We start from the raw sequence: 24,042 nt of genomic DNA, 5'->3' as shown, positions 1-24,042 counted from the left end.
GAAGAAGGAGAGGGTTGTCATTGAGGTGTGAGGAGGTTGTAACAAGGATGGAAGGAGAGGGGAGAATGACAGAGACTCAGTCAAGAGAGAGAGAGAGAGAGAGAGAGAGAGAGAGAGAGAGAGAGAGAGAGAGAGAGAGAGAGACCGAGTTAGAGACAGAGACAGAGACAGACAGAGAGACTGTGGGAAGAGTCCATCTCATGTTAGAGAGTTTATATGAGGACATCTTACTGGGTTTTAAAACCATTTACATAGTTTCCTTGCCAATGGCTAATGTGTGGACTGCAAGGCTATAGACTGAGGTACAGGCTTCCAGGCAGTGTCCACTATTAGTGGTGGTCTGGTCCAAGGCCTTCACCAGTAAGTGCTCTGTCAAGAGACCTATGATGTCCAGTAGCTCTCCACAGTTTAGCCCACTGGGCAGGATGCTGGTCTGATACAAACAAATGTATCTGTCTAGTACGCCTTCCCCTCTCAGTCCTCTAAATGCTAGTGATTTTATCTGCAATTGCTGAGGGTAAGATAAATTAGACAAACAATATTAACAAGCAAATGGCAGTGTTATTGTGCAGAGACAGTGGCTGGCCGCCACCTGCGTCCTTCCTCTCAGCCAGGTGATATGTGTGTGTCTCTCTCTTTGGGCCTACCCTGCCCTGCTCTGCCCCACCCCTGCCATACCTCCTCCACTACACTACACTACACTACCCAGGTCCTTCACACCCTGTGTGGGGCTGATTAGGCTCTTACTGCTGACTCTTTGTTTTTAGGCTTGGGAGAGAAGAGAGGAGTGCCATGCTGAGAATTATGTCACAGGAAAATAATTAGCAAAGTGTAGCTATGCCCATACGCCCTGGGCTAAATCTAGCACCACTTCACAACCAAGCCCAGTCCAGCTTAGAGGAGGGGAGGCAGAAACCCTGGTGGTACTGAATAGTACTCCCTTGTTCTTTCCCTCTGTCTTTATTTACAGTAGATAGACATACACTGAGTATACAAAACATTAAGAACACCCGCTCTTTCCATGACATTGACTGACCAGGTGAGTCCAGGTGAAAGCTATGCTCCCTTATTGCTGTCACCTGTTAAATCCACTTCAATCAGTATAGATGAAGGGGAGGAGACAGGTTAAATAATGATTTTTAAGCCTTGAGACATGGATTGTGTATGTGTGGCATTCAGAGGGTGAATGGGCAAGATATGTAAGTGCCTTTGAACGAGGTATGGTAGTAGGTGCCAGGCACACCGGTTTGAGTGTGTCAAGAACTGCAACGCTGCTGGGGTTTTCATGCTCAACAGTTTTCCGTGGGTATCAAGAATGATCCACCACCCAAAGGACATCTAGCCAACTTGACACAACTGTGGGAAGCATTGGAGTCAGCATGGGCCAGCATCCCTGTGGAACGCTTTCGACACCGTGTTGAGTCCATGCCCGGATGAATTGAGGCTGTTCTAAAGGCAAAAGGGGTTGCAACTCAATATTAGGAAGGTGTTCCTAATGTTTTGTACACTCAGTGTATGTGCCACACTGCTAACATTCTTAACCCTTAGTCAAACATTTTATGTCTCTAATGTCACTGGCTACAGTCTTATAGTCTTTAAATCCTATGCCCTGCTCTCTCTGACAGAGATAGAGGTCTAGAGATACCCAGAACGTATTATAGAGCGCTAGTCTGAAGGCAAGTGTCTAAGATACGTTTCTCAGTCTATGATGTAGAGACTAAAGAGCCTATAACAGAACCCAGAGCCCAAGGCTGGGCCAGGCTGGGGGGAAAGTGATCATGATTCATGGTGCCTGACAGTGGGTGACGTCTACTGTACCCAGCTGGCTGTACATGGAGATCTATATTTTTAACCTTAAAGCCAGACCGCAGCGTCTTCGGTTAACCAGGCTAAATATAGACACAATCCTACTGCACACTTCTCCAGTTTCTCACTCCTTTCCGAGAGGCAGGTGGAGGAGGGAAGAGGGCGAGAGAGGGATAGATAGAGAGAGAGAGAGAGAGAGAGAGAGAGAGAGAGAGAGAGAGAGAGAGAGAGAGAGAGAGAGAGAGAGAGAGAGAGAGAGAGAGAGAGAGAGAGAGAGAGAGAGAGAGAGAGAGAGAGAGAGATGGGGGGGGGGGGTTGCGGTAGACAGGGTTTGTCCTCGTCTAGGGGTAAAGGGGGAACATGTCGCCCCGGTCCTGATGCAAATAAATCACCCTCAACTGTTGACCCGTACCCCTGCTCTTCCCTCCTCCCCTTCCCACTCTCCTTCGCCTCTCTACCCCCTCTCCCACGTCCCTCCATCACTTTCCCCTCTTTCGCATGACAGGTCAATCTGGATGGATTTCATCTGCCCTCCTAGTCTAGGGAGGCCAACATCCTGCATGGCAACCAGAAATAGAGTTAGCGCTCTGGGACAGAGGAGGGGAGGGGAGGGGAAGAGAGTATTACTGAGCAGCTAGAGAGAAGTGGTGAAGGCGAGAGGATGATGTTGTGCCATTCACACACAGGCATGGAAAAGACACACACACACTCACACACAGTGGCGTGGGTGAAAAATGGACTCATAGAGGCACACACACTCACTCTGTGGTGATAGTGAGAAGGGCGACTTTGTGAAAGGGGTGCTGTGTGTGGCTGAAACTGAGTCAGCGTGTCTGACCCAAGCCACCCTACTGTCACACGGTCACACAGCCACGGGTGGTGGCCCTCCCTGCCCGTTAGACCCTGCCCCACATCTGACCACGCACACACACACTCACTCAATGGCACACAAGCCAGCCTCTTCATCCCCTTCATCCCTCAACTCATAAGCATGGGAACACGTGCACACACACAAACACACACATACACACACAAACACACACACACAGACACACACACCTGTCACTTTGTCCTTGTCAGCAGATTCCGGGTCTCTTTCCCCTGCTGGGTGTTGAACTCCAGTCCCCCTCTGCCAGGGCCACCCCTAGGGTAAGGTGTCTGCCTGCCGTCCTCCCAGTCAGGTCTGAACACACACACACTAGAACATCTCTTGGTAAAAAGGACAAACTAGGTCTCAGCCATAACCCCTCTCCTCACACACAGACACAGTAGCCCTTATTCTATGAGTGCTCCTGTTTTCATTACATTTACATTTTTACAGTTTATTCATTTAGCAGACGTTCTTATCCAGAGCGACTTACAGTTAGTGCCTTCATCTTAAGATAGCTAAGAGGGACAACCACATATCACAGTCATAGTAAGTACATTTTTCCTCAATAAAGTAGCTATCAGCAAAGTCAGAGCTAGTAATAAAAATAAAATAAAAAAGTTAAGTGTGAGCGTTAGTTCACGAAAAGCATTATTTATTCCCTAAAAAAAAGAAGGAAAAAAAAGACATTGTTGTCCTAACTAATCTTTTACTCTCTCAGTCGTGTCTGATGCTCAGATGGTGACACCTGTGTCCTGATGGCTGGTGGTGGCTGGCCCGCTCCAGCTCAAACCAGAGTCAGGACTCTCTTTCCCCAGGCAAGGACACTCAGTCCCTGGCTCTTTGTTTCCATCACTCAGCCTGTCCTCCTGGAGCTACGTGGCCAGACTGCTCATCGCCCTCCCCTCCTCTCCCCATCCCTTCTCATATGCATGGATTTGCATAAAACAAAGACACTGCCTAGCTTGCGTCGTCTGAGGAGAGACGGAAACCAAGATGACTGTCGGCCATTGACCGGACCGGGCCAAGCCGAGATGTAAGAGGTTTGGCAGGTGGTCAGGGTATGGTACGACGTTTTGACACATGGTGGCGAGTAAGATGGACGCCCTCATGGTTTTCCACTTTCCCTAGCTTCCACTCGTCAACCGTCTGTTCTCTGACGTGGCGTTGTTTATATCCTGTTCGCCGGCACGCGGTGAGCAGAGGTCACCTGATTCATGGTGGTAACGTGGGAGGTGAAGAGGAGCACTTAAAACACTTCATCTAAAGATGATTTGTCCTTGTCTCCCCTGATGCCTTTTGTCCTCTCTCCCTCTCTCTTTCTCTCTCTCTCTCTCTCTCTCTCTCTCTCTCTCTCTCTCTCTCTCTCTCTCTCTCTCTCTCTCTCTCTCTGCTGAAGTTAAGTGGAGCTGGACACAGGCCAGCTACTGATCCCAGGCCCCACTTAGAGACAATCAGGGAAGTAACACTGGACACACACTAAGGGCCGTAATGGAATGTCTCGCTCTAGCAGTATAGCGTATAGAGATAGAGACCACAGAATGTGCCATCCCATTCCAGGCTATTTTGGAAAAGTTATATTTCCGAATACGTTCCACAAATATATTATATTGAGTTTTGACGCTTTGTTCTCAGAACATCCTCAATTCATCGGGGCATGGACTCTACAAGGTGTCAAAAGCGTTCCATAGGGATGCTGGTCCATTTTCACTCCAATGCTTCCCACAGTTGTGTCAACTTGGCTGGATGTCCTTTGGGTGGTGGACCATTCTTGATACACACGGGAAACTGTTGAGCGTGAAGAACCTAGCAGCGTTGCAGTTCTTGAGACACTCAAACCGCTGCACCTTGCACCTATTACCACATCCCGTTCAAAGACACTTAAATATTTTGTCTTGCCCATTAACCCTCTGAATGGCACACATACACAATCCATGTCTCAATTGTCTCAAGGCTTTAAAATCCTTCTTTAACATGTCTCCCCCCTTCATCTACACTGATTAAAGTGGATTTAACAAGTGACATCAATAAGGGATCATAGCTTTCACCTGGATTCACCTGGTTGGTCTATGTCATGGACAGAGCAGGTGTTCCTAATGTTTTGTCCACTCAGTGTAAATGTCTTTCTCTGCTTGTGCGTTAACCATCTGTAACTCAGAACAACTCACTCCCTCGGTCTGAATAGAGTTCCAGTTAGGGGAGCACCAGGCAGTGTACTATAACTGGTCCTGTTGACAGGGTAAGCCCAGTGACTGAGGGCTGAGTAAGGTCACTGGTCCCCGGACACAAACTGGGGATCAGGGGGATGAGAGGGATTTCCTGGTGAGGAGCTGCCTGGGTGTGGGGGGGTGGGGGGCATGAGGAGCAGCTGCCTGCAGAGGGAACATGGATGTTTCGGGGAGATGGTTGGAGGTGTTAGGGGGGTTGTAATGTATATTGTACCATATAGGGGTATGGAGGGTTTAGGGGGCTGATAGTGACTCCTTTTATGATGGAATGGGATATGATCAGTACAGCTGAATGTAAACACGGCACAAACGCATGCACACGGAGGGCAATTCTTCAAGCGACCGCCCAATTAAAATGTGACCGACCGGCTCGATTCGGTCTTATGTAGCAACATTTGAAATTTTATTTTTTACATTGGATAAAAGTAGTGATTCGGAGCTATAAAATGGTATTTCATAGACTACCTTTGAGGAACAATGGGAAAGTAATTCTGCTATTAAAGTTGATAAACTTGTAACCCCACTTTTGAAGAAATGGCCCTTGAATGTTTTGGTACACCTACTGGAGAGCTCTTCTTTGTCTACACCCATTCAGCATCGTTCATACCCTCTTAAGCTTTAGCCCCACCCATCTCTTTAAGGATTCACATGTGAGGACATGTACTAAACAACCAAAGATTTCAAGCCTAAAGGCTGGTTTATACTACGGTTGTGTTCGTAAATTCAATCTGGAGTGCCAGAGTGTGCTCAGAGTGCGCTCTGGGCGTTCGTAAACTCAGAGCGTTGTCAGATTGTCCGTTCGTAAATTCAGAGCGTTTCGCTCTCGGAGCGTTCAGAGCACACACTGGACGCTCTGGCTGAGGAGTAGGGTTGATCCGAGCGTTCTGACCTAACAACAGCAGTCAACACCCAAGCTAACTGGCTAACGTTGGCTAGCTACTTCCAGACACAAATGAGGGAACAGCTCACTCTGACCATATTACTCACCCTAGCAGAGTTGATTAGGCAGTTTTTATGTTATCCAGAGCGTTGGTGACTGCAACTGTGCTGCTGGCAACAATATAATGGCGCTTTTTTGCCAACGTTTACTGACACCGGACATATTCAACGGGTGTTGAGCGTTCGTAGATTTGTCGGTTATTCTGCGCTCTGGCACACTCAGACGAGTGCTCTGAAATTGGAGTAGATAGCCAGAGCGAATTTACCAGCTACGTCTATCGACAGTTGTCGCAGTGACATGAACATTCTATTGAAATGGTTACTTGCACAGTGGAGTCTTTTGTTTAGACATGTAGCTAGCTAGCTAAACAATGAACCATAATCCCAACTCATAACGTTACTACCCTGCATGAATCTGGAGGTAGCTAACCAACCAGGTTCAATGTTAGCTAGCTAGCATTAGGCTATAACTAGCAATGCAAATGGCTCTGAGATACAAATAATATTACTACACAGATCATACACGTAACGTTAGCTAGCGAGCCAGCCAGCTAACGTTAGCTAGCTAGCTAACAGTATGCTTTAACTTGAAATGAAAACAACTTTCTGACAAAATTAGAAACGTATAATATCTGAAAATGTAGCTTGCTAGACTATCTTACCCATACACATGGATGAACGCTTCTCCCTCTCTGTCGCAGATGCCATGGTTGCCTTAGTTTGAAGATGTAATCCGGAGACAGGTGTTTTATACAACAGCTTTCTCTGTGTTCTCTTTTCGACTCTGTCTGCATATTTTCAATCAAACGCCAGAATGTTCTCCATCTCCTTAGCTATCATACTCTAATTCCACCATGCATTCCACTGATTTCAGAACTCGGTCCTCCAGAAAGTGGAGAGCAACACCTTTGCAGTTATACTACGTGATATATTTCAAAAAAGCTGCGTTAGAAAGGATTACCTACACATACTGACAAGCTCATGTTATAGACAGAAGCGTGCTACATGGCAGACCAATCCGAACTCATCTCTCGGCATGTCCAGCCCACCCATTATCTCAGCCAATCATGGCTAACGGGAAGGTTCCTGTCTTTTTCTGTGGCTAAATCAACTAGGCTCGTAATTTAACAATTTTATTAGTATTTACAGATGGAATTCAAGTTTGTTATTAAGGCACATGAAAGTTCACATGTTCCAGAAGGCATTTCTGCCAAAAAATACAAACTCCTCAAAACACTCTTACACACACACACACACTAGCATGTCTTCTCTGTCACAGTGGGCACCCACATAGACAGAGCAGCTCAAATCACAATTACACCCAGTCTCATGCTGATGAGTGACGACCAAAGCGTCCCTCCTAACAGATCAGTCGATGGGTTTCAGCCGGAAACATTCAGCGAAGCCATTACAGAAACAATTGATTTTGTGATAAACATTGGCCTCAGTTCCCCTTCATCGCTGTGCATCGATTATAGACGACTGCAGAAATGTTCTTAAGTCGGATTTGTATATGAACCCAATTCTGGGTGTTACTACAGGTTCAGTAGAATAAAATAGAATAGAATAGAAAACATAGAATCCAGGAGCTCTGATAAGTGTGTAGTTCCAGCAGGTAGACAGAAAGGATTCTCTCTGGTCTCCATAAGACAGGTTTATGTTTCCAGCATGGCCATTATATTTCAGAGATGTAAATAAGAGTGAGGATGGGATATGAACATGCTGGAGTACTGCTCCATGAACATCATAAAGTGATGAGATGGAGAAATATATTGAGAGAGAAATTGTAGAGGTAACATGGTGGTGGCGTCAGATTCATGAATAAAGAATGACAAACATTATTACATAGCTGTAATGGACCCTTCAGAGAACCACACATTATGTTATGATAACATACAGTATAGACTGGGTCATTCAGTCTAATAAATGTTCAATTGCATTAGGTTTAAACTGTGTTGATTGTGAAAAGTGGAAAAACAATTCATTAAATTAAACTGAGGCATTAAAAACACTGGTTTTGCGACTGTAAAAGTGTCAACATTTAAAATTAATAATAATAATAATAATAATGGTAATAATAATTATATGATTAATAATCATACTTTCAACACTACTCTCATCATTAATAAAAAGAGAGAGAGAGAGAGAGAGAGAGAGAGAGAGAGAGAGAGAGAGAGAGAGAGAGAGAGAGAGAGAGAGAGTGAAAGAGAGAGTAAGAAAGAGAAAAAGAGAAAAAGAGAGAGAAAGAGAAAGAGAGAGAGAGAGAAAGAAAGAGAAAGAGAAACAGAGTTGTGTTTTACCTCAGACTTCAAGGGCATGGAGGGGCGAGGCTCTCGATCACAGATGGAGGAATTTTCTGGACGACCTGAAAATGCAGATAGCAGAAGACCCAGTCAAAACACACACCATGAATACACGCACACACACATTGAGCAAGTTGCTTTCTCACCTCGGCTACGCAGTAAAATCCATACGGTAGCTTACTGTAGACAAGATTTGATGTGGAGGGAAAGGTAGAACATTTGCATTCCAATAGACTCTGTGTATCCAGTCTCTAGGCATCTAAACATATTAATCAGATTTGACAGAAATACCCAAAGAAATGTCTATGACAAACAGGGAAGTGAAAGACCAAATCAAAAGCAGATTGAATGACAAAGCCAACAGTACACAAAGAGTCATTATTAACCCTAAATATGAATATTGAAAAATATCCCAAATCATATTAACTGCACATTGATGTGCAAACATATTCACATACATGCATGCCAATGTGCACACGTACACAGGTACACACAGACTCACATGCACATATAGGTATTTGATCTGCAGCAGCTTCGGGTGGTCCTTGTCAGCCTGCTGCCCTGTAACTCTTCACTCAGGCCGCTCCAATGTATACATCAATCACAACACTGATATACTGTAAAGTATCTAGTACCGTCGGTAACACGCACAAACACACACACACACACACACACACACACACACACACACACACACTCTGCCGCTATCGTCACGTCTGCAGCCGGTGAGTTTTCAGTCAACTCAGCTGGGTGTCTACACACCCAACAGCATATGGTGTACTAATGCAGACACGTACACAAACACACACACATACACACACACACAGAGAAAACGAAAGAGAGATGCACAAACATATACAGTAGTATACAGCCTTATGCTCATGATGGTGACTTGGCTCCTGGTACCATTGGAGAGGTCCACAGCCCTGTCCTCACTGGCTGGGTCTGGACCTAGCATCACTGAGCCCTCACTGGCTGGGTCTGGACCTAGCATCACTCTGAGCCCTCACTGGCTGGGTCTGGACCTAGCATCACTCTGAGCCCTCACTGACTGGGTCTGGACCTAGCATCACTCTGAGCCCTCACTGACTGGGTCTGGACCTAGCATCACTCTGAGCCCTCACTGGCTGGGTCTGGACCTAGCATCACTCTGAGCCTTCACTGGCTGGGTCTGGACCTAGCATCACTCTGAGCCCTCACTGGCTGGGTCTGGACCTAGCATCACTCTGAGCCCTCACTGGCTGGGTCTGGACCTAGCATCACTCTGAGCCCTCACTGACTGGGTCTGGACCTAGCATCACTCTGAGCCCTCACTGACTGGGTCTGGACCTAGCATCACTCTGAGCCCTCACTGGCTGGGTCTGGACCTAGCATCACTCTGAGCAGTCACTGACTAGGCCCGGACAGAGCATCACTCTGAGGGGCCATGGATCCAACCCAGAGAAAGAGAGATAGAGAGAGATAGAGCGCGCGCGAGAGAGAGAGAGAGAGAGAGAGAGAGAGAGAGAGAGAGAGAGAGACAGAGACAGAGAGACAGAGAGAGACGGACAGAGAGAAATGGTAGGAATAAGATGGGGATGATGAAATAGAGAGGAGAGAATGAAGTGAAGGTCACCTTGCTTGGTTGAGAGATCAATGTCCGTTTGACTTGCAGCGAGGTGGTGTGGCGTGTGTGTGCGTGTGTGTGTGCATGTGTTAGGTCTCATCTATGCCCTCTATATCAATCAGTAGAGTTAGTGTGAAAGGTCTGAGTGGTATCACTCCGCATTGTAGAGGATAAGACCATTCTAAATCCACAGTATTTATTCTGTAAAAATTATTATTCACAACGATTTCATTTGTTTTGCTTTTATACAAACCATCTATAATTGAAACAGCTGAATAAGCAGTGATAATATTTGATATAAAATAATTGTACACACACACACACACAGCAGTGATGGAAAAATGACAGTCTTAGAAATACTTCATCTCTACACTGCAGTGGAGAAACTCTTAAATTATTGGGTTTTCAAATAAATGCCACATAACTCAATTTTACTGAGCACTGACAAACTCCAGGAAAACAGCGGTGACGCAGTCTGCTGATGTAGAGAGCACAGCAGGACATAAAGTCAGCCTGTCTAAATCACTCAACGTGTAAACGTTTATCAGAGAGATGCAGATAAGTTACGCCTGAACGCAGCCCAAACTAGCCCCTAACTGCTCTGAAGAAGAGGATGGGTACATTCAAGGACCTTTTATTTAGATGTGCTATTTATTTAGTTAATATGATTCTCTGCAACCTTCTAGAACCAGGGGGTAATGAAGAGTTAATAATAACTTCCTAAATGCATATCGGTGTACAGTATATTTGGCAATAATTGGTTTATGCTTCTGACTCACACAGGAGCATACTGTATAAACAGATGCATACATTCAGCATCCAAAATGAATAGAAATAACTCATGAGGATAAGGAGGCGCTGGGCTTCCAAAAAAAGTTATAGATTATTCTGACTTTTGGGGGAATTACTTCAACCGGAATAGCCTAACACATTCATGCCTACCTAAATGTTTGTTTCAGATTTTTTTTCTGAGTGAGTTTTTTTTCTACAATGATAAGCAGATGCCATTCAGAGAGAAAGAGAAAGTATTTTAAAGTAGGAGTCCGCTGCTGTCTCTCCCTCTCCCTCTCCCTCTCTCTCTCTCCCTCTCTCTCTCTCTCTGTCCTGCCATCCTCTGTGCCACCGGACCTCAGGGAGCTGGTGTTGGATTCATTTAAGTCCCAGTCCCTTTGCTTTAGCTCCATTTGCAGACATATAAAATTACCCCTCAGAGTACGGCTACACTTCATTATCAACATAACCTGCAGCCAGCCACTCTCAAGGACAACTCTCTAATGAGTCACATGCCTATTCCCTCTAAATGCTCTATTTGAAGCACAAAGTTTCAACTTTCTTCTGCCCCAAAGAGGATAAAATGAGAGGAATATTTCCCAGTAAAATAAGTGCATCTTAATTGATCCCCGATGCACATTTACCCCTGAGGGAGGGAGAAAGATTTTCTTCTCAGAGAGGATAGGAGGTGAGTAATGTTGCTGTTTCCTGTTTTCTCCCAGAAAAGTAAGGTTAGCAGGGAGGGGATACATTTACATTTTAGTCATTTTGCAGACGCATCTCGGGGATTAGAACAAGCGACCTTTCGGTTACTGGCACAATGCTCTTAACCACTAAGCTACTTGCCGCCCTTAACTACTAAGCTAGGCCTAACCATTCACTCTGTGAAGTGATAAAACAAATATTTTCCAATAAAATCTACATGACATACAGTATATTGTTTTATTTTATTAAACATTAATAATGCTTGTAAAACTAATTTTTACTGTGTCATGGCTATTGAATAAAAACTCTTGCAAATGATTTGGATTTGGGGAGTCTGTTTTTTCCAAACAATTAGGCCTACCCTCCTGGGTTGTTCTTGTCAAGGACAGAGTTGATGGCCTTTACCTGCTATAAGGTAGGTCGTCTTAAGCTGTCTAAATAAAGCATAAACAAAAGCTTTGTGTTCTATTATTCATTAGACTCTGTTTGGCCCAGAGAGAATCCAGGTTAGCACGCCAACCCCACGTTTCCTGTCTGCCCTCCTCACTCTACTGTCTGTCCGTGTGTGTGCGTGTGTGTGTGTGTTTGCACCCTGTCTCTGCACCTTTACACACACACACACACACACACACACACAGACGCATAGATAAACTAACAAGTTCAGAGAGGTGAAAAGTCATAACGCCCGCGCAGCCCAATACAAACACACACTACAAGATCTCTCTCTCTCTCATAAGCACACACACACACACACAAACTAATGTATCTTGGTAAAAAGGACAAACTAGGGGCATGTCACTCAGTCTCAGCCCTAACCCCTCTCCTACATTTACATTTTAGTCATTTAGCAGACGCTCTTATCCAGAGTGACTTACAGTTAGTGAGTGCATACATTATTATTTTTTTTTTCATAACTGCCCCCCCGTGGGAATCGAACCCACAACCCTGGCGTTGCAAACGCCATGCTCTACTAACTGAGCTACATCCCTGCAGGCCATTCCCTCCCCTACCCTGGACAACGCTGGGCCAATTGTGCGCCGCCCCATGGGTCTCCCGGTCGCGGCAGGCTACGACAGAGCCTCTCCTCTCTAACACACAGAGCCACAGTAGGTTAAGGACAGTGTGGTGTCCTACATATAAATCATTACCCTGTTGATATAGGAATTAGTGTGATTTAGGAATTATTACATTAATACCCAGAGGGGGAATATTGTGACAGTGGAGAGGTTTGTCACTAGTCCTTGATTCTCTAATGAACACACCAATAATGACACATACATACATACTGTGCTTACTCATACACACATACGTGACTTAACCGGACAAGCTGTAGCAAAACTGTCTCTTACACTGTTTGGAACACACAAGCACACATTTGGAGACTGGTAAAACTGCAGTGAGTGTATACATACACAGTCTTTAGCAAAGTGGCTGCTATGATGGCAGTATATATTATTCAGTCAGTAATAATGTAGCGTTATCTGTGTGTATCTCACACACAGAGCTCTCTCTCTCTCTCTCTCTCTCTCTCTCTCTCTCTCTCTCTCTCTCTCTCTCTATCTATCTCTCTCTCTACAGAGGAAATGAGTGTGTTCCCCTGGGTTAGGGATTACTCTAATGACTTTGTGTACGGCCCTGTGCGCTCTCACTTTTGACCTCCATACATCCTCTGAAAGAGCCTGACACACAGACACAGACACACTCATGGACAAATGTACACACACGCGCACACAAACACACACACACACAAACACACTCACTCACACACACAAACAAACGCACACATATATTATATACCCTTAAGCCCAAATCCTCCTGGGCCCCTTTTTGAGCCCCTGCAAGAGTCGGGACCCCTGCCTACCTATTTTGGGATCCGTCAACAGGCTTGTTGCTCAACATGGCACCCTGTCCACCTCCCACCTCCGTAGGCAGCAACCATCAACGCGTTGTATCGCTCCGAATGACACCTCAGTGAGAGCAGATAGAACCATCACTCAGATAACCATGCACTATAGCAAGGGGAAATTAGCAACACCATCTATCTTATCTATCAGTCCTCAATCAAATGTGCCACGAATATTTGCATTATTGTGGTTAAATCAAAGAATATAAAAACAAAGACTAAAATAATGAATTATGGATAATGGCCTACACATGATCCAAAAAACAATAGCTGAGGACTAATCCTCACTACATCTGATTCTCTTCTAACAGAACAATCAATTACAGAGAGAAAGAGAGAGAGAGAGAGAGAGAGAGAGAGAGAGAGAGAGAGAGAGAGAGAGAGAGAGAGAGAGAGAGAGAGAGAGAGAGAGAGAGAGAGAGAGAGAGAGAGAGAGAGAGAGAGAGAGAGAGAGAGAGAGAGAGAGAGAGAGAGAGAGAGAGAGAGAGAGAGAGAGAGAGAGAGAGAGAGAGAGAGAGAGAGAGAGAGAGTGTGTGTGTGTGTGTGTGTGTGTGTGTGTGTGTGTGTGTGTGTGTGTGTGTGTGTGCGTGTGCGTGTGGCTAGGACTGATTGATATCTGACAGTGAAGACACAGTGAAGACTGTCACTCTCTCACTCTCTCACACACACACACACACACACACACAGAGAGAGCGCGATAAAGCGAGGGTCGAGTAGTTCTCAACATACAGCTCAAACACTACCCCAAAATGATAGGAATAGGCTCCTTATACAACAAAGCAACACTGCCAAGATAAAGAGCCAAATATTAAGAAGTCAATGTTCAAATATAGTCAACAGAATAACGGACACAAAAAGCTAAATAATATCCTCCCAAAATGATACAAATAATTGTTGGTTGTTTTGTGTGGCTAATATAAAATATATCAATACATGGCATCTCCATGGCCGGGGATCAAACGCATGTGTAATTAGATAAATTGAGCTGTTTCTCCTAAGTAAGCAGGAGAGGGGCTTGGCTGTAAATTGTGTGGTGTGTGCATGCTAAGACACAGGCCTGGCACAGCTGCAGAGAGCCGCCCTCACAATTTATCATCTCTACATCGCAGGAGCCGCTGGCCCGCTCCGCTATTAATCATCAGCAAAATCATTTAATTCAGCCCCGGCTCCAACTATTGTCTCAGTTCCCCCTTCTCTCTACCCCCTCGATCGCCCCCCTCTCGGCCCTCGCTCTGGGCACATCAGCCACCACAGCAGAAGCAGCACACACCCTCCTCCTCACACATAACCATCGGAGCAGGAGAGGAGTGGAGGAATTAAAGAGGCTCTCCGTCTGTGTAATAGGGCAACACATCATCACTTGCACATTGGAGGTTATTTGGGTGAATTATTGAAGAAGGTTGTTAGGGGTAGCCTTGCAATTAGTGTTAAGTGCCTTGCTCAAGGGCACATCAACAGATTTGTCACCTAGTCAGGTCGAGATTTGAACCAGCAACCTTTCAGTTATTGGCCCAACGCTCTTAACCGCTAGGCTACTTGCCACTCTTATCACGGATCATATAGTGAGGATTGTGACAGTATAATGATTTTGGAATGACAGTCACAGAGACCAGGGTTAGAGTCCCAGTCAGGGTTCCTCCCTAATCAACTATATTGGTGTCAGGTGTTGGAGAGCACCATTGAGAGCATGTCCCAGACGAGTTTTAGTCACAGTACATTTGTGTTAGGCTAGCAGTGTTTCTGTCAGGTTTCTGTACTGCACATGTGATGGCAGAGTATGCTAAACAAATGTGCACCTGATTGATACAAATCATCATGATATCATTCTGCCAGGTAGGCCTACTTTGCAGTCAACATTTAATTGGGAAGGATTTTGGGACAAAAAAAATTCTATAACTGTTTCAGCATGCATTGCGGATTTTAGGGAGCTGATAGGCTATTAACTGAGTGTACAAAACATTAGGAACACCTTTCTAATATTGAGTTGCAACCAGTTTTGCCCTCAGAACCGCCTCAATTTGTCAGGGCATGGACTCTACAAGGTGTCAAAAGTGTTCCACAGTGATGCTGGCCCATGTTGACTCCAATGCTTCGCACAGTTGTGTCAAGTTGGCTGGATGTCCTTTGGGTGGTGGACCATTCTTGATACACATGGGAAACTGTTGAGCGTGAAAAACCCAGCAGCGTTGCAGTTCTTGACACACTCAAACCGGTGTGCCTGGCACCTACTACCATACCCCGTTCAAAGGCACTAAAATATTTTATCTTGCCCATTTACCCTCTGAATGGCACACATACACAATCCATGTCTCAATTGTCTCAAGGCTTTAAAATCCTTCTTTAACCTGTCTCCTCCCTTTCATCTACACTGAGTGAAGTGGATTTAACAGATGACATCAATAAGGGATCATAGCTTTCATCCCGTTTCACCAGGTCAGTCTATGTCATGGACCTAATGTTTTGTACACTCAGTATCTATCTTACTTTTAGAAGTGTTTATTTCAGGCTGACTAATAGCATCTATTGAGTTGCAATGCCCGATAAAATGAATGTCCAAATCAACTTAAAGTATCTACAAAATGAGTTTTGCAGCAACACAATTCGAAAGGAAGCCTACAGCTAAATGTTTTCCTTTCGTTGTTTGCGATTCACCAATTATTCTTTTGATTCCCATGATTCGATTCACTGCTATTTAACCAAACCACAACTACTAAAATGACGAAGCACATCATTCAATTCTTCAAAAATAATAATTTAAAAAATAATAGTTTCATATGAATTAAATGAATCACTATTTATTTTTTTACTGTTCTGAGAAATGTGAAGAGGGGCATCTGTTATATAGTAAATTACATCTGTATGGCCTAAACAAGAATAACAGGGGAGCTTTTTTTGCTGCGTGTCTCATGTCTTGACTGTTCTTTCATGCACAATGATGCACCTGGCCTCTCCACTGCCTATCAGCTATTCCTCTATGTTCTTGTGGATTTCAGTAGGAAATTGGTGCAGATTTCAATGTGTTGTATGATTGCTAGTTAACCTATTGTAGATCTGGACAAACGCTCCACCTACCACTATTGTCACTATGGATAGAGGGCAGGATAGAGTTGACTGTATAGTAAGCGTGCAGAAAAGCGTAGTGCATAAGGGAAGCGCCAAAACACCTTGATGGTGGGGGGCGCATGCAAGAAGATGAGGAAATGTGTCTATATGGAATAAATTATATAGTAAAACCTGCAAAATGGGGAATGTAAACCACTGAAAAAATGCACTACTCTCCCCTGTGCCCAATAAATAAATCACACAACACTCCCCAAAGTAAGAAAAGATTAGACAACAGTCCCCTATTTTGGACCAATCTCCCACCCCAGTAAATGTTGAACTGCCCCTTATCAAGAGAAACGAGAAACCAACCACTATAAAGGTGATTTAAATGTTATGATAAGATGACCTCACCCATGCTCATCCATGTTCAGAGTATGCATGCACGCACACACTTGCACATACAGACACACGCAAAACTTTCCATTCTCGCCTTAATGTGCACACTGCTGCATTGGTGTGCTGCTAAAAACGAAAGAAAAAGAAATAAAGTGAGATTGAATTGAAGCCCTAAAATGCTGTCATGTTCACACCGTCACATCTCTGTTCTCATTAACCAATTGTTGTAGAACACTAAAACAAAACTCCCTCCTTCATTCTCCTACACAATTCTCTTGGACAGTTTGACGTCACAAACACATTGAGGAGAGGGATCTTCAGTTACTGTCCCCCCGGGGACACTAAGATTAAGATCCATCCTCAGAAGAGGTCTCAAAGGTCATAAGGTAAACGCTAACCCAACAGTGGGCTGGGAGAAGCTCTACTGTGCCTCATCTGCCCACACCTACCCAGTGACTCATTATGCACCGTGCTGGCACCGTCTCATGCACAACAGAGCCCTGTTCGCCTGCTGGGTGTACCCCTGTCTTTCGGAGCATGGTCTGTTCTCTGTTCTAGGCCAAATGCAAGGGGGGAGGAGAGAATGGTGAAGAGGGGTAGATAGGAATTGGGCTGTTGCAGAATACATACACACACACACACACACAGGCACAGATTTGGCACACAGATATAGACATGTGCACCCACACAAACACAGACACACACACATACACACACACAGACACACACACAGACACACACACAAATGCAAGGACATATTTCCATTGCCCCACTAACATGTGGAACTACAACAAATCCAGATGTTCCCAAAATCATAAATGTCCAAATAATTTAGTTTTGCATGAAAGCACAACAAAAAGTAAGCTCACCTTTTTGTTATGAATCACTCAAATTGAGGATGAAATGCATCACTTAACTTTGAATAAAATGTGTAATCATAATGTACAATGCACACACTTATGCTACTGGCATTGTACCAACTAAGCTTTACATACAATGACATGAATGATAGATTGATATTGAAAATAATTATGGAATGTAAATACATACCCAGGAGGCTTGATCCATGGCAAATAAAGATGATTCTTACCTCAACTATACCTTTAATTTTGTTTATTCAATTTGAGGGACTTTTTAAAAAATATATTAAATATTGAACTGTGAAACAAAGTCTAATTAGTAATGAGGCTGTCTATCTTACACCTTTCTTTCTTTTTAAATAAAAAATGAATAACTTTGTAGTAATAATATTACTACTAACCTGTAAAGATGCTCACAGATATGTTAAGGTGCATCAACTTCCAAATAGATTTTATCTCTAACAAAAATACATTTAAAGTTATATTGTGTTCCACATTTAAGATGTTGTTTGAGGTTTTGAACGAGGCTAATATTAGTCAGTGCTGCAACCTAGCCAACCAAATTGTTACTAACGTGATTATCTGGCATGAGTCATGCTTCCTTCCATCTGCACAGGCGAAGACAAATCCCACAGACTAGAACAACTTCAGGAAAATGTGACGAAAACGGCTGGATACCAATTCACATTTAGCGTACCTCAAGTCAATCCCCCAAATGTTACTCCTCGTTTCAATTTCCATTAACATGAACTACTCTGGTTTCGTTTGCGAAATCCACATTCAACCATTATCTCTGCAGGTATATGTCAAGAGAAAACTGAGAAACTTAATGAAAGGCCAATTACATACATTTATTGCATATCATTTAATTGTAAGAAATGAAAAAAACGAGCACATATGAACATCACATAATATGGTTAGTGAGTGAAATAATTTTGCACAGCAAAATATATAAGAGGAAGGTTGAATTAACATATGTCTTAAAGATTTATTGATGAATGGTATCTCCCCATTTTGTACAAGCAGGGTGTCAATCCCTGTCTATTTAACAATGTCCAGACATTATTGATTATAATAATATTATTGCCTTGTAAATAATGAGTTTGTTTGAGCCAAAAATAATGTAGTACTGGTTGACAACAAACTATTAAAATTAAGTTATCCAGCAATTCCAAAAGCTATCTATCTGCGTTGTTTTATTAGCTTCATAGAGTTCCCATTCTGTGATATATTGCAGACTACATTTTAGTGCAATTCAGTCCAAAATACGTCAGAATACATTGTCAAAATGCATGGTTCACGCTGACTTAGGGCTGAAGTTTCTCCTTATTTAATACTTTGGTTTAAAATACAGTGAGTGGTTGGCGAAGACAAACACTACTACAGCTGTCAAACTACTGCTTGAACTGCAAGAACATGCTGCAAAATGCGCTGCTTATGCATGGAAACAATACTGTTTAATTGTATAAATTGGAGCCGTGCCAACCTCTCCTACCCAATGACAGGAAAACAATTTAGTGCACAGGACTTTATGAAACCTACATCTAAATGATCCTAACCATCTATATCACATTCCTCTTTAAATGTCAACCTGTAGCACATCCATGTTATCTTTTAGATTTACAGATTATAAAAACTAGGCCTATATATACTTATATTATAATCCATAGCATTCCAGAATTGTCAAATGCACAAGGATGGGGCATTTATTTTCTTTTAAATAAACAAACTGCTTTTAAGCAACATACAGTTTAGTCCCATATAGGGATAGATGATTCCTTTTAGAATAGTTGAGGTCCTTTTTGCACACTTGTAACATGGATCCCCGCCGACCAACTTCTATCAGGAATGCGTCAGGGCATTCACTGTATAGAAATGGGAGCTTAGTCGCATCATTCAACACAGTTGAAATGCACTTGCACGGGAAGGGGGGTGGTATAAGAGTCCTTGTCACTTTTTTGTTGTTGTCCCAAAAAAGTGATCAGGTCATAAAACAAGTATGAATGCCATGCTGAAGTCATCCGATAAAAGTACATTTTCAAGCACAAAAAGAAAAGAAAAACCGTACATGTCCAGCATGCAGGCCTGTTCAAAAACATATCTCTTTTAAAGTAATGGATATTGTTTCTTATGAGTAATAGTCTGTTTGTTGCTAAACACAAAATAGCAAGCGTAACGCATGAGATGAGGTGGGGTAAAATGGCAGACTCGCAGTCCTCCGAGTTTGGCAGAACAAAAAAAGAAAGGGAAAAGGCCAAAAACGTCTTCTTATTGTAGATGGATGCAGTTTTTGACCGGTATTTGTCAAATGGTGAAAAAAGGCAAGTCGATGAACTTCAAAGGGGTATACTTAGTGCTTGCATGCACACATGGTATACAGCAATATTGTAAAGTTAAAATAACTTCGAAAAATAATAAATGATAGTTCAAAACACTGCAAGTAAAATGAACAACGATGAAAAAGAGCTTGACAAAAATATGCATAAAATAATAAGTATGGCAGCAAAAAAAAGATGATGTCAGGTTTCAGTTTGGACTCCAAAATGAAGGACAATTATGACAAAGTTCCATCTTTCTATTGCAAGCCACCCAAAATTCAAAACCGTTATTTGACAGACTCAGCAAACCCCTGTTGTCAAAAAAATCAAAACCGAAAAAAAAGTTTGCAAATTTGATTTATTGGGCTAGTATACCCCATTACAAAAAAAAAATCACAATGGAAACTTTTTAATGAGGGAACTGACAAACTCAGTTTTCATGATAATGTCAAGACTCACATGAAAAACTCCGGGGAGGAAGGGTTGTTGTCACTGCTGGATCCATTTTCTCTGAAGCCGTTGCTGATGAGCTTCTCGTATTTTTCTTTGTATGCGTCCCTCTCCCGGGCCAGCCTGGAGATCTCCGCCTTGAGGTGGTCGACTTGCTGGACGAGCTGCGTCTTCTCGCCCTCCAGGACGTGCCGCTGCTGGACCCGCTTGTAGCGGCAGGACTGCGCATAGCCTCTGTTCTTTAGGGTCCTCCTCTTCTGTTTCAGCCGGATTACTTCTTCCTTGCTGACTCCTCGTAGCTGCCGGTTGAGCTCCCGCACCGACATGCTCACCAGCTGGTCGTCCGAAAACCGGTCGTCTAAATGTCCCATGTGTGGGTGGTTTCCTCCGGAGCTGCAGTTGGACGAGACCCCGGGTGATTGGTGATGGTGGCCGCCGTTGTGGTGGTGATGGTGGTGGTGGTGGGGACCCCCGTTTTGGGCTGCTGCGGCGGCGATAACTGCGGACACCACCGCGGCGGCAGAGCCCATCTCTTCCCCGGCCATGGTGCCTCCTCCTCCGGCTCCGCTGGCAAACTGCTGCCCTCTAGCATAGCCATCGAAGGACTGGAGCTGGTGACTGCTGTTGATCAGCGCCTCAACTGCGTCTTCGGGGCTGAAGCCCAGCGCCTCCGGATTCAACTGCTGTTGATAACCGGACATCCAGTAGAAATCCTCCAAGTGTGCCTTCTGTTCGCTCCCCGACCCCGGACTGGGCGACGAGAAGCTTGGAGAAGGGGGCACCGAGCTGCAAGGCGTGCTCATCGGGGTGGAAGACAAGGATCCCCCGGCGATAAGGCGGCTGCACTGGCTGATGTTGCGATCGGGCTCCACCGGCTCCTTTTTCACTTCAAACTTCATCAGATCGAAGTCATTAACATATTCCATGGCCAGGGGACTGGTGGGCAGGTCGGAGTTGCTCATTGCCAGTTCTGATGCCATCCTCTTGCTGCCGACAGTCCTCCAAAGGGGGTGAAGAGCAGCTGTCAAACTGGGTTGTGTTGGAAGAACGTGAGCCAGTTTGATTTTTAAGCGTATTTGTCTTAAAGTGAAAAAATAGGTTTTCAATGTCCTTTTTGCAGCGACGAGTTCCCAACTGTAAAGGAATAGTTTTCCTTTGCAGAGTCTATTGCACAGACGCACCAGAGCCGTGCACGCGAGTTGCGGAGTCCTCTTTCAGCATGAGAAATTCGGCGAATTTGTATTTTTAACATTTAACACTTTACTGTTTCTTCATGCATAGGCCTACATTGCGTAAAGCGGAGAGGGTGAAATGTCGAAGGAGAGGGGTAAATGTAGCCTCGCACGTAAAATGCCTCTGACTTGTAGGCGATTTTTTAGAAGGATCACACAGCAGATGAGTTTAAAAGCATTGCAGAGTTTTATAGCCGCCCTGACGTCAGGTTGGAAATGGGAAATTGACTCGGACGAAGAGCCAATGGGCTCGCACAATCTATAGGCTAATTAACATATTAGGACAGAAACAAAACTTTTCTCAACTGTCAAAGGCTATCAGCTGACTGTCAGCTGGAACTCAACCTCTTAACTCTTTCGCCTCTCCATTTTAGATATATTATTTTAATGGACATTTATTCTACCATTTGGATTAAACAATTATCATTAAATTCTCTCACTGCGACCATGGTGGGGAAAGGACAGTAGGCTGTGTGCACATTATGGTTCGATTTAGTGTTGTTTCAAGTGGTACTGGTAACATTTTAATATCCAAATGTAAAATATTATATAACATTTATCAAGTTATTGATGCAATAATATATATTACTAGTTGTTATCGTAAAAGAAATGCGTAATACCGCTTTTGTATGGTGCATTGATTTATATTAGTTTCAAAAGTGTCAAAATATAGTATTCATGATTTATGATATACAAATATTGGGGGAATGGCTGTGCACACGTTTTCACAGTTTGTGTTACTTGAAATTCGAAGTGGTCAAATCTACCAGTAGCCTAACCAAAGTGCATAATCATACTTTACAATCATCTTAGTTACATGAACAACAGCGTTGGTTCATACAGTATTTAAATGTGACAGAATACAGGAATAAATATAATTCTGTGCTGAAGTTTTATGAAAGAAAATTACAAAGGATTGTGGAGAGAGCGGACCTACCTCTGCCGTTCTAAAACTCAACAGTGCCACCTTTTGGAGACATCGAAGCACCGTTCTCCAAAATAAACCGCTTCATTTGAACGAGTCATTCACAGCGGTAGCAAAATTAGACGATTTCGCAAGAGACTATTTATTGGCAAGAATAATACTTCAATGTATGTAAAGGTATGGTCAATTTGTTTTAGAACGACAGTATGGATATGTTGACAGGGGAATTGCCAAAGGTGTGAATTACGCATGACTCACGTGTCAATTGCAAGTCCTTTTGGGGGAGAAAATATAGGCTACAACATTCCCCACTCCATCAGCAGTAGATTATATAGAACATTCGTTACATAAAACAAGTAAACATGTACTTCCTACTTGGTCCTATGAAATCATCATCCCCTCACATAGGCTGCTATAAAGCAGTGGTTAAATGGGAGTAATTCAGTAATGAACGTGGTCCTATGAAATCATCATCCCCTCATATAGGCTGCTATAAAGCAGTGGTTAAATGGGAGTTATTCAGTAATGAACTGTGTTCCAACCAGGCGGAGATTAGCCTACGTGCACTATAGTGCTATAAAAACATAAAAACAAAAAAAAACTTATCTAAAGCAGTGATTCCACGGGCCCTGCTCCAAAGTCATACATTAAACCACTCTCTTGTTATAGCACTTTATCTCGACAGTTCAGAGGTCAGACATTTCCTCTGGTTTTAATGGACTGCATGTCATGCGCAACTCACTTTTTGAAGTCAATTGCACAGATGAACCAGAGCCGTGCATGCAAGTTGCGGAGTCCTCTTTCAACATGACAAATTCGACGGATTTGTGTTTTTAATATTTAGTCTTATACGACACGATCCAGCCAAATTACCTCCCTACAACTATTTTAACAATGCACACCTGGGAAAAATCCCCTTCAACGCCCCTCCAACTGGTAATTACTAGAGCCAAAATCGTATAGGCCTATCATCCCCGTGCTCCGAGTTTCCCACATGCACCTCTCTGACGTCCATTGTCAACAACAACAAAAATGACCGCAAGCATGCTGGCATCTTCATTTTTTTAGAAGTGAAATCAGCTCTGGATATAATTTTTATGGGCAAAACATAGCAAAACAACCACAAGCCTAATGACCTCCGTGTTTGATGGTATTTCCCATCAAAACGTGAATACGTCCTCTGTAGCTCAATGTGGTCCTCTGTAGCTCAATTGGTAGAGCATGGCGCTTGTAACGCCAGGGTAGTGGGTTCGATCCCTGGGACCACCCATACATAAAAATGTATGCACACATGACTGTAAGTCGCTTTGGATAAAAGCGTCTGCTAAATGGCATATTAAATTATTATATTAATACACCCAACTCATATTTAGGACTTCACAATTGTAATTACCACCTTCCCAATTGGTTATGAACGCAGCATAACAACATTGGATATTTGACAGCAATAGGAGGGATTTTGTTTTCACATACCAAGTTATGTTTGACCAGAGTTTCCTGGTCTAAGCGCAGCCTGGTTACTTAGGCTACTGCCACAGGTCTGTTGTGCGTTTACAGTTTGGGCTACTCATAGGCCAACCAATAAATGCAAGCCTGTAAAGTAGGATAAACGTATAGTGTAACTCACAGCACCCAACATCAACTATGGACACTTGTTACCCTGAAGGCTAGGTGTATGTATTTTGCA

General features: G+C 43.6%; 1 protein-coding gene across 1 annotated transcript; it reads right to left on the bottom strand.

Moving 5' to 3' along the window:
• Nucleotides 1-18,267: 18,267 nt before the first annotated feature.
• LOC311111619 (transcription factor Maf) lies at nucleotides 18,268-21,262 on the bottom strand. The gene has a single exon (XM_084154391.1). The coding sequence runs from the start codon at nucleotides 21,176-21,178 to the stop codon at nucleotides 20,204-20,206; it is 975 nt and encodes a 324-aa protein (XP_084010517.1). The 5' UTR covers nucleotides 21,179-21,262; the 3' UTR covers nucleotides 18,268-20,203.
• Between the last annotated feature and the right edge of the window lie 2,780 nt (nucleotides 21,263-24,042).

The sequence above is a fragment of the Coregonus lavaretus genome, assembly GCF_964263955.1.
Source record: "Coregonus lavaretus genome assembly, chromosome: 37".
NCBI classification, from domain to species: Eukaryota; Metazoa; Chordata; class Actinopteri; order Salmoniformes; family Salmonidae; genus Coregonus; species Coregonus lavaretus.
Note: the sequence above shows the minus strand (reverse complement) of the source record. Positions and strands in the feature narration are given on the sequence as shown.

Bases quoted from the DNA above. Each gene is read 5' to 3' on its own strand.
- LOC311111619 (XM_084154391.1), bottom strand. From the start codon at position 21,178: ATGGCATCAGAACTGGCAATGAGCAACTCCGACCTGCCCACCAGTCCC.